This window comes from Pezoporus flaviventris, unplaced genomic scaffold (assembly GCF_033815535.1).
Source record: "Pezoporus flaviventris isolate CSIRO_AGI_PZ_B2104156 unplaced genomic scaffold, CSIRO_AGI_Pfla_v1 ptg000001l, whole genome shotgun sequence".
In the NCBI taxonomy this organism is placed as follows: domain Eukaryota; kingdom Metazoa; phylum Chordata; class Aves; order Psittaciformes; family Psittacidae; genus Pezoporus; species Pezoporus flaviventris.
The window spans coordinates 54,050,262-54,065,743 of NW_026892549.1; the positions used below are offsets into that span (position 1 = coordinate 54,050,262).

The window sequence follows — 15,482 nt, forward strand, 5'->3', positions numbered from 1 at the left end:
CAAGTTCTTGCTTCCTGGTTTCATTCTTAATCATAAATTATCTTGTAACTGCTAAAAATGGAGGAGGCTAGTAATTTAATTACAGTTAGGCTTCTCACATTCATTTCTATGGTTTCTAAAAATCTATTAGTTTAAAAACACTAAAGGATGGATATCCTCTGATTCTGATTTCTAACGTGAAAATGCAACCTGAAAATTAAATAAAAGTATTAACATGCAAGAAAAGGCACAGATGGTAGTGCCACTATAGAAAAAAATAAAAGAGATTAGAAGGTTGATTCTGAAGCCTATCTCCCAGTAACTGCAGTCAGGAGCCCTGCATGCCAGCTGGCTGTGCTGGCAGCTCAGCAATGCAACTGTTTCAGTACCAGGTTGTGGTGACGAGTAGCTCTCATGGAAGCCTTTCATTGACATTCAGAGCATGGAAATAACCACTGTTTCTTAAAGATCTATGCTTTTGCTCCTGTGGCTTCAAGAGAAAAAAAAAGAAAAGTGACTCATCTAATTGATGAAATGGTATTTCATAGAACCACAGACTGGTTTGGGTTGGAAGGGACCTTAAAGCTCATCCAGTCCAAACTCCCTGCCATGGGCAGGGACACCTTCCACTAGAGCAGGTTACTGCAAGCCCCTGTGTTCAACCTGGCCTTGAACACTGCCAGGGATGGGGCAGCCACAGCTTCTTTGGGCACCCTGTGCCAGCACCTCAGCAGCCTCACAGGGAAGAGCTTCTGCCTAAGAGCTCACCTGAACTTCCCTTGTTTAAGTTTGAACCCATTACCCCTTGTCCTGTCGCTACAGTCACCTGGTGAAGAGCCCCTGTCTGGCTGCACAAGTGGTGGAAGGTCGCTGAATGATGATAGTTGTGCAATGCTTTTCTGAGCTTCAGATCTCGATTGCAGTTGATTAAAAAAAAAAAAATCCTACAGAGAGGTTCTGTAATTAACCTTGAAGAAAAATGGATATTCTTCACACACACCTTGGGGCTCCACCTGCAACGCAGCTCAATGGGTCTGCTGTTAAAAACCACAGCTAAAGCAGCCAGCCGTGGACTTTAGGACAAGAGGGTAATGGCTTTAAGCTGCACCAGGAGGTTCAGACTAGATATTAGGAACAATTGCTTCCCCACAGGGTGCTCAGGCATTGGAACAGGCTGCCCAGGGCAGGGCTGGAGTCACCGTCCCTGCAAGTGTTCACACACCGTGGAGACACGGCCTCAGTGCCATGGGTTAGTGGTGGCCTTGGCAGTGCTGGGGAACGGTTGGGCTTGATGATCTTAAAGGTATTTTCCAACCCGGTTGATTCTATGGATCTATGACTCGCCACCACCTGTAGGGACCCCCTCGTCGGCGCTCGGTGGTTGCCCGCTGTGGAGGCGCTTCCGGGGGCACGGAGCGCTGACATCCCGGGCGGCGCCGGCAGAGGGCGCCCGAGAACCTCTCACGTGACTTGTGCCGCCCCGCCGTGGCCACGCCCCGCGGAGGCCGCAGCGAGGGAGGCCGGTGGCGGCGAGGCGGTAGCGCCGGGCCGGCGGCCGCGCCACGGCGGGGCTGCGAGCGGCGGGTCCCGGGCTGGCTGCGGCGCGGAGTGCTCCGGGGCAGGATGTCGCGGTCCGTGCTGCAGCCGAGCCAGCAAAAGCTGGCGGAGAAGCTCACCATCCTGAACGACAGGGGCGTCGGCATGCTCACCCGCCTCTACAACATCAAGAAGGTGCGGGGGCCCCGGCGGGGAGGCGGGGGGTGGAACCGCTCCGGCGCGATCTCCGCCGCCGCTGCCTCCCCGCCGGGCCCTAGCCAGCCCGGCGCTCCACCGGCATTGCGCCGCTTGCGGCTGACCCGGCCGGGCTGCGGCCTAGCGGCGGGGCCCGACGGGCAGGGCGGGGAGCTGCCGGGGCGGTCGGGAGCTCCGACCCGGCACGACGCTGCGCCGCCTGTGGGGCGGCGAGGGGCACGGCCGGGGCTTCCCTACTTGGCGGGCGGTAGGAAGGGAGGCCCGGTGCTGCGGAGCGCCCGCAGGCCTGGCTCCCCCCGCTGCGGGGCCTAAGCCAGGCCTGTTCCCCGAGACAGCCGGTGCCGCCCGGAGCCGCTCCCGCCCCGCCAAGCGTGAGTCACGGGAGGTGGGAGTGGGCTGCTCGGCACGGGCTTTCCCACGCCGCGTTGAGACACCGAAGGGAAGGATTTGGGGTAAAATTAGTAAGTTTAATTTCAATAAGTTCGAGGCGCGCGGTTGCTTAGCAGCTCCTGGCGTGAGATGGAGCAGATGTTTGAAGCTGCCGTGGGTGCCAGAGCTGCTCCCCCCTTTCCCGAAATGGAGAATATCGGAGTTAGCCTAGGTGAGGTGGTTCGGCGGGTCTCGGTAGTGACGGGGAGGACGGGGTACGCCTCCCAGCTTGGTTGATTTCTCTTCCGGAGGATAATCGGTGTGCTTTCCCATAGGGAAGAACGTAGTTCATGGCCAGCCCCTGCTCCAGGTCCTTCATACATCCTTACAGGCTTAATTTTCCTAACGTGCTATCCGTCATCTGAATGTGTACAGCTGCTCAATCCACTTACAGCAATGGATAGGTTAGGATTTTATTGGTTTGATTTGAACGCAGTTATTTCTGAGAGTTTATTAATTTAAAGAAAATATTAGTTATTCCACTCAAGCAGTGAGCAGGTTTAGCCTGTTACAATTTTTGTTCCATTCACATGCTGCACTTGTAGCAATAGCAGAGAGAGGAGGCTTAGGTGTTTACCTGATTACTTCTGAAGCCAGGCTTCTGCCAGGGGTCATCCTGCCAAACAGATCTGACCTCAAGGATGTGCTTTGTCAGGTTGCTTTGCTCATATGGGAGACTGGCACTCCAGAAGCAGTAAGAGCTACTTAGCTGTACCAGGTGCAGTGTTGATTTTAATTAAGGTGGTGTTTACAGGAAATAAAAGAAATGATTGAAGTATTCAGAAGTCAGTGTTGATCCAAAGCAATGTCAGTAGTTCATGTACACTTGAGGTATTTTGCAAATCTTCACTGACAGAAATAAATTATTTAAACTAAATTATTTCTAATTCCTGTCTTTCTGAAATAGAAGCGAGGTCCCTTTTAGTTTGTGGTTTTGTATGCTTAATAATTGTTAAAAGTGAGATTCTCTTGTTACATAAAACAAATTCCTTATTTATGGAGGAAGTAAAATCAGGAGAGTCATTTGTGTGTGCGCTTGTTCTGCTTTGAGAAAAATACCCCAGATGAAGAACAGGCTGAGCACAGCAGGGTTTGGGGGGGAGAAGGCAGGAAACGAGACAGGAAGAATCATACCTCGTCTTGATATACAGCTGTGTCTTACCCATTTTGGGCTCTTATTTTCATAACCAGTGTTCTGATTTGGGAACACTTGTGTTGAGTGGTCCAGTGCCTACACATACATTTTTGCTGGCATGCTTAGATGGCAGAGTCCTGGGCAAATTTGCGCATATGGTGGTAGCTGCTTCTGCTGTTACGTGTGCCAGTGAAGTGCTTCAAATGGATAGGTTCTCAGTAGGGGAGCATCAGCATTGGAAGTGTTACCAGTATTCCTGCAGATGCTATGACCTGAATCCGAAATTGCATAGTTCTTACAGAGAAAAAAGAGGCGTGGCCAAGCAGCTTGATTATTGTGTAGCATACAGTTTTACAAACCTGGAGGTGTCCCAGCCACAGCTCTGTGTATCTATGTAGTGATTTGTGATTCAAATAGTTGTTTTCTTAAGCTGCAGTCAGCATTGCTTGCCAGTGGTAACTGGCTAGGTCTGATGGTAAACCCTCGATGTCTTGCGATTGATCACTGTGTTTTTTTGGGAATCTCTTTTCAGCCAAGCAGCAGCATAGCTGGCTGCTTGGAACACTTTGGTTTTCTTTATTTCGCCATATACATACTTCTTCCCCCTCTAAAAAGTCAATTCCAAAACTGCTGTTGAAGGTTTACATAGCTTCCTCCATTGAAGATGATCTCGAAACTAGAGATAACCGCACAATATGTGGTATTGCGGTTAAAGGAAATGGTTAAGACTATTTTTAATAAGAGGAAATGAGAAGTGAAGTATTTGTAGGCTGCCTTACAGATTGCTCTACATACTATCTAGGGAGTAGAGATTTTAATGGAGCAAGAATTTTGTTGACTGTTAAAATCCAAACAGGAAAACTTTACTTCCCAAGGAATTGCTGAAGTTGTTAAAAGCAGTTAGAAACTTATACTTTGTCTTCCTGTATAAGTTTGAGGTTTGATGTCATTGTGCTTATAGCTGTACATTGTTCATCATTTCCTGTTTACTGAAATTCTATGATGTTGCTGCCTTCTGAAATAGTTTAAAGCTTGCTGGCTTTAAGCTAGAGTATATGAATGGATAGAGTTTTTCCTGAGAGAGTGACACGGAAAACGTGAAAAGTAGAGTTACTAAGGTAATGGTGGATGTTGAGACAAAATTCATTGTAGGTAGAATTTTTGTTGCTGCTGTTGTTTTGAAGGATGATTGTTTGCTGTCTGCTTTCGGCTGTCTTTTGTACTGTATTAGTCCCAAACTTGGGAATCCTGCCATTGTGGTTTCTCTCCTGGTTTGTACCTTCTACTTTTAAAGAATTCATCCTTGGTTACTCAGGCTAGCAACTGTATTATAATTTACCGTGTAACTCTTCTGTCATCACTTGCCTATGACTAAACTTGTATAAATCAAAGACAGCAGGATCTTTTAATGATATCCTGGCTCAGATGAAGGTTGGATTTTGTCGTTAGCTTTCAGAGCAGACCGAGATGGTGTTGGTAAGCTTTGTGTAACATTGTCAGTACTGTCAAATAAGTATTGTTCAAGAGTGGTGGCAGAGAAATAATCTTGTTTTCTGTGGGCCTGTCTTCTGTTTGTTTATAAAGCACTTGCACACTGGGAAGTATTTACAATAAAAGATTTCATCTTAAAATACCAGAAGTAGAGATTTAGCTGGAGCAAACCAAGAGTGCACTTTTGCTGAATGTCAGAGTACTGCTATTGTAAACACAACTGCTAGGGGTGAAAGTTGAGGTTTTGAATTATTTAGATTATACGTTATTCAGACATGGTGAGTCTGTATTTAGCATTAATTGCTTTGTTAGCAATGTCCTGCTGTTCTTCACGGTGCAGGTTTTATGGTTTTGTGAAAATTTTTTTCTTAAAATGTCATAAATTCTTTTGACTTTCAAAATTCTGATGATTATATGGAATCTGGAGAATGAGAAACTTAAACTAATTCTTAGATATAAACTGCATAACAAAACAGAAGTCATAGATAAGGAGCAGAGTAAGTATTTGCAGGGGCTTTAGCTGACTTGATCTTTATCTTTCCAAACAAAAAATGTTGTCCCAAAACCTATTGTGAGCACCACATAACTTTGTATGAAGCCACATTTAAAATCATTTAGCAGGTGATTAGTTGCCAGTTAGTTCTTTAAAGATGCAGTAGTGGGAATATTGGATTTTTACATGTATTGAGGATGTTACTGTTGGCCATTGTAAAGACTGAGCACTTCTCATTTTCCCTGTTTACTTTCTCTTCTGTATCAGTTTGTCGTGGTTTAAAACCAGGCAGAGGGCTCCTTCACTCACTCTCCCCCTTCTTTCCCTCTCCCTACTCCCGGAGGGACAAGAGGAGAATCGAAAAGAATGCAACTCCCATGGATTGAGATAAGAACAGTTTAGTAACTAAGGTATAACATAAATCACTACTGCTACCACCAATAATAATAATGATAAAGGAAATAACAAGAGAAGAGAATACATCACCTCACCACCAGCCAACTGATAACTTGCCCCCCCCCCCCCCCCCCCAGCCCGACCAAGTTCCGACTGATACCTCCTCCAACCCCGCAGTCTCCCAGTCCTTCCAGCTAACTCTCAGTTACATCCTGGGCATGATGTGCTGTGGTGTGGAATACCTCTTTGGTCAGTTTGGGTCAGGTGTCCTGTCTCTGCTTCCTCCTGGCTTCCCCTCCTCCCTGGCAGAGCATGAGGCTCACAAAGTCCTTGGCCAAACCAAAACATCCTTGTTATCAGCTCTGTTCCCGAGCCGAAAGTCAAAAACACAGCACTGCACCAGCTACCAAGAAGGAGAAAAATGACTGCTATTGCTGAACCCAGGACACAGTTAAAGTACATGCCCTTTTCAAAAGAACAAGGGAGGGCATATGCTGTGAGGGGAAAAAGGGCCTGCATCGAGTTTGCTGTGGTAAATGGTAAGTTGACCAGCCAAGGCTGAATAGAAGTCACATCTTAATTCACTAGTCTTTTATGCTGCTTCTGAGATAAGGATGAAGAAAAAAAGCTTCCAAAGATTCTGATACTGGGCTGGAGAAGACTTGACAAAGCCTAAACATTGCAGGGACAGTTGTAAAAGCCAGTTGGTGGTTTGATTAGTGGTTTGAATAGAACCAGTGGATGAAATGCACTGTTCTGCTCAGGCACCAAAGTGGTTCTTCAGGAGAAAGTAGGAGAGATTTTAGGTGGCTGGCAGAAGGAGGGGAAGTTTCTGATCTGCAGAGCTCTGAAGTTTGGAAGGGTGTAGGATTAGATCACCCTCTTGACTCTGAGCTGGAGTGCAGAGCTTTGAGCTGGGGGGTAAAGCTCACAAATACCTTTTGAATTGGATGGTTGGTATTGGAAAGAACAGATGATGTCTTCAGGTTATCAGGAAGCATCTTAGGGTGGGGCAGTATTGCTTCCAGTGCTTGATACATGTCAGCAGTTCTTGAAAGATTAAGATGACAGTCTATGTTCATCTGTTTGTGCCTGTGATCTTGGAGGAATGGCTGAGAATAGTGTCCCACTGGTAGGAGGAGAAAGTCCTAAACAAAGTCACAGTAAGTGCTGTCAACTAAAAATGAAACAAATTCCTTGACTCAGGAAGCAAACACAAGTACCATGTCACATTGATGATACCAGGTTACATTATATTTTTAACTTGGAAGAGAAACTAATTTTGTAAAGAAACAATATGGCTTTTTCATATAATATAAAAGTGTCCCATGATACCTTCTAAAATACACAGAGAGAAAACCAGGTGGATTTATCCTTTTGCATCGAGTGTAGATGGCCAGAATTCTTTTTCATTGTTTCTTCATTTACAGGAATTACCTCCTCCCCACCCCCCAGTTACTACTCTTTGCCCTGTCTTATGTTGACACAAAACTAAATCCAATTTTAGGTTTTTAAGATCATATGCACAGGAGATGCATCTGAATTCAGTTCCCATTTTAGATTCAGAATAGAGAGGGCATTGCCTTGGTTTATTTTATTAAGGAGTTTCTTTAGGGAAAGTTTTGTGGTGGTGAAACCTTCATTTTTTGTTTTGTCGTGGTTTAAGCCCAGCCTGTCACTCAGAAACCACACAGCCGCTCTCTCACTTCCTCACTTCCCCTTGCTTCCTCCCCCTGATCCCGGAGGGATGGGGAGGAGAATCGAAAGAATTTAACTCCCACGGGTTGAGGTAAGAACAGTCCAGTAACTGAGGTATAACACAAATCACTGCTGCTACCACCAGTAATAATAATGATAAGGGAAATAACAAGGGAAGAGAATACAACCACTCACCACCCGCCAACTGATACCCAGTGTGACCAAGCAGTGATCTAACCCTTCTGGGTAACTGCCCCCAGTTTATATAGCGGGCATGATGTGCTGTGGTATGGAATACCTCCTTGGTCCGGTGTCCTGTCTCTGCTTCCTCCCAGCTTCCCCTCCTCCCTGGCAGAGCACGAGACTCACAAAGTCCTTGGTCAACGCAAACATTACTAAGCAGCGACTAAAAACATCGGTGTTATCAGCACTGTTTCCAGGCTGAAAGTCAAAACCACAGCAGTGCACCAGTTACTAAGAAGGAGAAAAATGCCTGCTACTGCTGAACCCAGGACACCTTTGCATTTCACCTGCCAGGGCAAAGGTGAGCCAGCTAAGTGTCACTGCAAAATACCAGGGATGACATGAGGTTTTATAGATGTGTCAGCAAGGTAGTCTGAAGACAGAGGAGAGTAATCCTTTTCTTCTGTATGGTATGTGTTGAGACTCATCCGCAATGAAGCTGATCTGATGCACTTTTCGAGAGAGATGTGGAGAAAGTCCAGAGCATAATAATAAGAAAGACCAGTGGAGCAGAAAATTTTACCTGTTAAGAATATGGAAAACTTTTTTTAAAGTAAATTAATAAGTGGTACAAGTTCTTAAGTAGTTAAGGACTGCTGTATAGTTCTTGCAATTCCTTATGGCCACAGATGTAAAGAAGTGGTGGATTAAATTGTAGTGGAACAAGTTGGTTAGATCTGAGAACTTTCTAATGGAAAAGATTTTTAGATACAGTACAAGACTGTGAGAATGTTTTTGAATGTAGCCTATTGGAGACCTGCAAGTAACGAGTTGGCAGGCATCTCCCAGGAGTGACACAGATACAGTCAAGGCTGCCTTGGAACTGGAAAGTAGGGTAGGCAGTTTCTCAAGGTTCTTTCTGTTGTTATCTTCTGATTTCACGTGAATTTACATTGTAATGGGTTTGATCTTGGAGTAGAGATACACTAGAATTTAAAAAAAAGTATATACTTTGGGGTTCAGGACACACCAAATAACGAGTAATGGTGGAGAAGATGGCTTGCTTAGCTCTAGGAGACACTGGACTAACTTTTAACACCTTTAATTGTAATTTTGAATTAATATGAAATCTTTCACACTTTTGAACCTTAGTGCATGTAAAATGCAATAGCTATTAAATTTATAATAATTTTGAGCTATATTTTTGATATGTCCAATGCCTATAGAGACTATGAAAATTAGTTAGAGACTTTCTTCTGATTCCAGATCCTTCTTGGATCATGGGAGCAATACAGTTCTGGTTGAATTTTAATATTACAGTTTATCTATCAAAATACAGGTTTACTTTTTGTACAAATATTGTTTATGTAACTGCATACATCAGTAAAGTTATGTAGTTAGTACAAGATTATCCAAGTGATACTGGTATAGGAACATTAAATTTTAGCTGTCAAAAGTATTAAACTGTACTCTAGTAATTTGTCCATGTGTGACTGACTGAGTTGCATCTGCTTACATAACTATTAGGAAGGGACAAGGCTTCATTCACAAAGCTTATCTGGGACTAGCCTGTTAATAATAAACTTAAGCTTCCTCAAAACCTAAAATACAGCAAAGCCATTACTCTAGGCTTGGTCAGAGATATTAAGACAAATACAGTTTGAACAGTTTCCTTACATATTCACTATTCAAAGAATTCAGTCTTCACTGATTACTCACCTTTCTCTCTCTGTAGTTTTTGCTTTCTAAAAATTAGAGATTGTCAGTTGGTAATCTCATTATTTTAAATGCACAATGGAAAGAGAATAAATAATGCGGTTTATCCTGCAGAAATCTAGAGCTAATAATGAACCTGTCTCTTTGAATGTTTGTTTGCCATGTATTATTTAGTATAATTTATAAGATGCATACCCTCAAACCAGGCAAACTTACAGCTGCATTTTAGGGTGAAGTCTTTTATGCCAGCAGCTACTACAAGAGAAGAAGAGCAGTTTTACTCTGTGTGTCTTTTTTGAGTGTTAAGAGAATATGCTGTAGTAAACTATAAATGGTACATAAAGAAGCTTTTCTCATTTTTTTTTAATTTGAGAAGTCTTAGTGTGTTTCCATTTACAGCTGAAAATTACCAGCTCGGGGATGGCATACATTTTATTGTTATTGAACTTCTATCAATTTACTGGTTAAATTCATGTTTTTTTTAGTGCAGACTCATTTGTAAATGAAATTTGAAGATAAGGGGATTTGTTCACTATTTCAGTATATGTTGATACTGTCCAGTGGAACTGTACTCAGCAGTGTTTTATCTTGACTCTGCAGTCAAGTTACATTGCTGCAAAATATGACATGTTTTGTGATCATCTGCTGATGTAGGAGTTTTGGGGGATGAAAATAGGACATTATTGAGTCAAGTGGCCTTGTCTCCCCTTTATTGGGAAGCAGCCCTGCTAATAATTTGGAATAGGTTGGACTTAATTATATTACTGTATTTCCATAATGTAGTAACACATTTAGGTTGTTATTTTGTTGGTGATTTTTTTTTAATCATACTATACCATGTAACTTGGCCAGTACTTTCCAGTGTTCTTACTCAAGGACATGTGTCATGTTTAAGTAAAAGAAAGCAATTTAGGTGTTGTAAAGGCAAGTTTGCACCCTGTATGCTGTACTGTGGTTCTGACTTTCAACAACTGTACCTGGACATAAGCTTGCTTTTTATTCATGTCACATCAGCTGGATATATGTAGTAATTTTGGTGATGGATTTTTTGGGGGTGGTTGTTCTCCTCCAACATCCTCTGCCCTCAAGTAGGGAGTAAAATGTTAAATGTTTTATTTAATGTAGTTATCTAGATTATTAGAGAGGTTAGGAAAATGCTGCTTTAGTTCAAAACATATGGGATAGTGAAGCATCTCTAAACAGTACATGTAGTCTGATCTCTCTGAAGTTTGATGACCTGTACATATGATTGCAAGTGAATATTCTGGACAACGAATCTCTTAGCCATAGAAATTGTATTGTTCTTGTTAAGAGTTGAATACACAGAATTATATATGCTCTCTTAGTTGAGAGCTTATTCAACTTCCATTCTAAAGTGCTGTGGGAAAAAATGCTGTGTAACCTGATAGAAAACCAGTGATTGAGTCTTTTTTTGTTATTTTAATTACTTAGGTTAGTCTCCAACAGTAGCTTTGCATCATCAGCATAACTGGTTGACAGCTGTTCAGTAATATACAAAGGAATTTAGAGATGACTGCTGAGAGATTCTTCCAGTATAATATTTCAGGGCTGAAGCAGATGGAATTCCATAGCTTCAGAGCTGTATTTCATGAATGCTGCATTAATAAGAACATTGGTTTTCTTCCTAATGCTCAAAAAATATGGCCATTCTGGTTTTATTTTAAAAAGGTAAGAAATGAAGAAAGTTGCTGCAGCCCACTTAGGGGAAGCCGTGATATTTGAGGCTGATTGTGAAAAGGCTACTGCATTTGGCTGATTCCAAAGACTTGTGTGAATACTAGGGAGCTGTATATGGCAAAGTTATCTTCGTATGCTGTACCGCAATGTATTACGTTATATTATATATATACACGCACATATATATTATGCATATACATGTATGTTATAAATATACACAATATAATGTATTACAGTAGTGACAAGAGGGTTTTTTATTGACTAATACAGCTATTAAAAGCAAAAGCTACCTTTCTTGCCTGTATTCTAAGACTATTGCCCTCAGTGTCTTTGTTCTTTCTACAGTGCAAAATCTGGTTATGTGCCTTACAACATTTGTGTGAAAGTGCAGGGGTTGGGGTTTTTATTTTCATTCTTTTATGCTTTCTGGAGTAAGCCATAGTGAGCTAGAGCTTCATAGGTCTGTTTGCCATGTAGGAAAGGTTTAGCTTATGTAGAGTGTTTCATATGTTATACTAAATGCAGGTAACAGCATGGATGAAAATGGTACTGATGCTGCAACAGCTGGTAATCAAATAATATTGGTTCTTAGAAAGGAGCTGAGCTGCTGTGGAATATGGGAGAGGAATGGAAAAAGAATTAACCCACTAATTTAGTGGTGACTTTTCTTCTTTCTATTCCACATAGGTAGGCTTGTACAGCTTTCTTTGAAATGTATGAAGGATACCTTTAACCTTTTACATCTTGCAGCAGTTTTCTTTCTTATGTATGGAACAATATGTAGTAGTTTATTAGTGGGAAGAATTATGGTTGCTTTAAGTGTAATGTTAGCAAACAAGGGGAAGGAGCAAAGCACTGTCTTGCATATTCAGATGTATTGAGGGGATTGCCAGTTAGACTGGTAATAATATTCATCATCTATGGGAAGTGAGCCCCTGAAGGCACAAGAGGATGTGCATGTTTGTGTTTTCAGATGTCTGTGTGAATGATCTATGTGTAAGGGCTTGGGGAGAGCATAATTTTTAGTAAACATATTGAAAAGCTGATTTATAGGAGGAAAACCATCCGTTGCTAGGAAGAGTAAGGAGTTTATTTGCTAGTGTTTGAATTCAGCCTGAAAAATTCAGGAAGTCAGCAGTGACAGATTTCTTGCCTCCTAGCAGCAACCATTTTGGAATTTAACAGGCCACAAATCTATGTTTTTTATAAGGGTGTTTTCTTAGTTTGTAATCCTTCTTTTGGACAACAAATTAATCTGACAGATTCTGACAAACCCATGATGTCTGGTTAAATTAAGACTTCATCAGTTTGAAGCACACTGTTTAATTTTCTGATGCCTATTTACAGTATAATTTTTTAGTTTTGAAACTGTGTGAAGACTAAAGTGTGTAAAGAACAGATCTTTTGTGGCACACGTTGTTTGCTGCTGTAAGAATATCAAAGCAACTATTTAATATCTAACTGATACTGTGGATGTTGCTGAGTTTATTTTCATTATAAATACAGTATATTTTTGTGGGGAAATAAGCAAATGGGGAAGTTCTGCTGTTAGAGTAGTACATTAGCATACATCATGATGGTCATGTACTGCCAGTAGGAATTTTAGAAAATTAAAATAATGACTTTTGTGTTTTGTTTTTTTTTTTCTTGGCTACCGTTTCTTTTTCAGGTATGTAAAAACTTCACTGAGTTTCTCTCCGTTTTTCCCCCCTGTAGTTGCATGTGGTGTCTGTTAAAACATTATTTTATTTTTTTTTCCTCTCCCTACGTGAACTTAGTTTGGAAGTACTATTCGAAGTTACATGTCTCAGTATATACATAGCACTTACTAGAATTTTACTGTTGTGCAGAGTTGATTGTGTCAGAATAATCACCACCCTGTAGAAAGTATTCTGCTTAGGTAACAGATGGTCATTATGTTCTCTTGGATGTAGGTAGTAGTCTATTAGTTCACTTAAATGTAACATATTTTAGAAGTTAAGAGTAATTTGTTTATATGTAATTTTTCTCTCTTTTTATTGCACTGCTTTCCCAGCAAGGACAAGTTTGGAAGGTTTGCAAAGCTTTTCACCTTCCCTTTGCCCGCTTGCCCGCTTTCAGAATCGGTCTCATACTCCATGACTTCTGTCTCTACGGTCCACAACTCGGTCATAGAAATCAGTGTGGAAAAGTTCTTTAACGAGCTGTCATTTGAGCGTAGAAGTGCCTAGGATGTAATTTAGTTTTGCATGAGACACTTAACTCTTTTGCAAATCCCTGAGGACTATAAAACTAAATGAATCTTTGAGAGAAAATACGATTTGAACACAAATCTTGTCATGTAAGTAGCACTGCTTTTAATATGTTTCTCCAAACTAAATGGTATAGCATGGCTCGCTGGTCAGCGTAGTTGAGTAGTGTGTCTGACACCATGCACTATAGCTGGCAAAAGTAGGTGCTTCCTCGGTCCTTTGTCCACAGCAGCTGTTCTGATGTGTCTATATAAGTTATTTAAGAGTCCTGACACTTAGTTGTGACTTCTGTTCAAATCAGAATTTAATGAAATTTAGTGATTGCTGCTTTTAAAACGCAGCCTATGCTATGCTACAGTAGGAGTAAAGAAAATCGGCAAACCCTGACTTCTTAATCCAAGGAACTAGGATACTTTAGGAAGTACTGGTGGTTTTATTGTGAGATGGAAAATTGTCTTGCAGTTAACAATTTAAAGAGAAACTAAATGCAGATTGGTGGTGGGGCTCTTAGCTTTGTTTCACAAAGGATATTTGAATCATTTACTGTGCCCAGCACTGTCCTCCACAGATGATGACATGATTGAATTTTCTAACAGTTTAACTCCAGATGAATACAACACTACCTCAAACCAGGAATAGCATTAAAAGGAAACCTTTTTTTTTCCTCCTTCTTTTAGGATTGAGTGTTTTCCCTCACTGCTGTTCTGCACTAACTGCTTTGATACTTCCATGCATCTTTTTCAGTAGAAGAGCATCTCTGTACTGTTTCCCATTGCATATTTCAGCTGTGACAGTCCCTGCACTTTGCCTTCCATTTTATCACCTGCTCACTAAAATCAAACAAAAAAAGAATCTTTCTATTTTGTCTTCAGACTTGCAACTTTCACTTAGCTTTAGATGAATGACTCTGGTTTTACTTCATTTTTTTATTGTATTTTTTTATAGGCATGCGGTGACCCCAAAGCTAAACCATCCTATCTTATTGACAAAAACCTGGAATCTGCTGTCAAATTCATAGTCAGGAAGTTCCCAGCAGTAGAAACACGCAACAACAATGTAAGTAACCAAATGGCTATATACATATTTTTCTCAATGTCCTTTGGCACTTGGTGCTCAAATCTGTGAGGGTTTATGTGTTCTTATGAAGTATCTGATGTCAACAGTTGCGTTTGGAGTATAGTAGTTGAATAAAATGTCTTGACAGGGTACTTCAGAAAGAGCTGTCTCCAAAGAGAGTGTAGTATACTGTAAGTCTGAGTCATTTTCTTTCAACTTAGGACACTTTCTCATTTTCTCTTTGCCTGCTCTCTTCTGTTCCATGTCAAAGAACTGTGAAATGAATTTAATCCTTGTAAAAGTCATGCCTCACTTAGATAGCAGAAATCCTTGGTGACCAGACTGATTGCAGAAGAGGGAAGTGGCGTAACTTGATTAGTGAAGAGACCTGTCCAGCAGATCAAGAAAAGACACCTGACGGCAAAGTGGAAAAATGTGTTAGTACTTCAGAGGTGCATGTGCCTTACAGGTGCCCTTGTGTATGGGGTCAGTCCCTGTGGGAATAGAGAATGCTTTAGTACATAAGGAGAAACCTTGTTGAAGTACAACAATACAGGAATATAATGGTTTCTTCTTCAGGTGTAGCGAGTTCAGTTGCAATAGGAAATTATTTTTCACCCTCTGAGGGATTCAGTATTGCTGAATTTGACATGTATCCTTTAGAGGCAATTACTGGATTACAGGCAGGCATTTTGGCAGGTGGTACACGCTTGTTTCTCTATTTCAATTTGGAAGTCAAGGGAAAAAGATGTTTGTTTTACCTGATCACATTTTATTCCAAAGGTGGAAAGTGGAGGTAGGTGTTGGGTTTGCATGTTCCCTGCATGCAGCTACTTGCATGTGTGCTTGAGAGGTTTAGGCATGCTTTAAGCATTCAGGTTTCTGCTGAATGGTAGCTGAAATAATTAATTTATTTTACAATACCAACTAGAATTTTTATGCAATGTCTTCAGTAATGCCAGTGGGGGAAAAAAAGAAGAGAAAAACCTTCCCTTATGGAGGAAACAGTTTCAGTGACAGTGCACTTTAAAACTGGTACATGTTTGATGTTGCCCATCTTTGTATTGGATTTGATTGTGTTAGTAAACAAAGATGGCAAATTCCTTACAAAATTTATGTAAAAATAGTCAATCCTTAAGTAGCGTTTGGTAAATACTTCTACATTTGGTAAATACTTCTATGTTTGGTAAATGCTTCTACAGAAGCTTACATTCTGTAAACTTCA

General features: G+C 41.3%; 1 protein-coding gene across 6 annotated transcripts in view; it reads left to right on the forward strand.

Annotated features, from left to right (window-relative positions):
- The first annotated feature begins 1,468 nt into the window (after nt 1-1,468).
- Nucleotides 1,469-15,482, forward strand: part of NCKAP1 (NCK associated protein 1) — a 61,256-nt gene continuing 47,242 nt past the window's right edge. For 3 of the 6 annotated variants that reach the window (XM_061458040.1, XM_061458051.1, XM_061458066.1), the window contains exons 1-2: nt 1,470-1,710; nt 14,147-14,257. In XM_061458040.1, the coding sequence (XP_061314024.1) occupies nt 1,603-1,710; nt 14,147-14,257 (219 nt within the window). In that variant the 5' untranslated portion in view covers nt 1,470-1,602. Of the gene's footprint in view, nt 1,711-13,005; nt 13,024-14,146; nt 14,258-15,482 lie in introns of all 6 variants that reach the window. The other 3 variants (XM_061458023.1, XM_061458058.1, XM_061458033.1) reach the window with 2 other exon arrangements.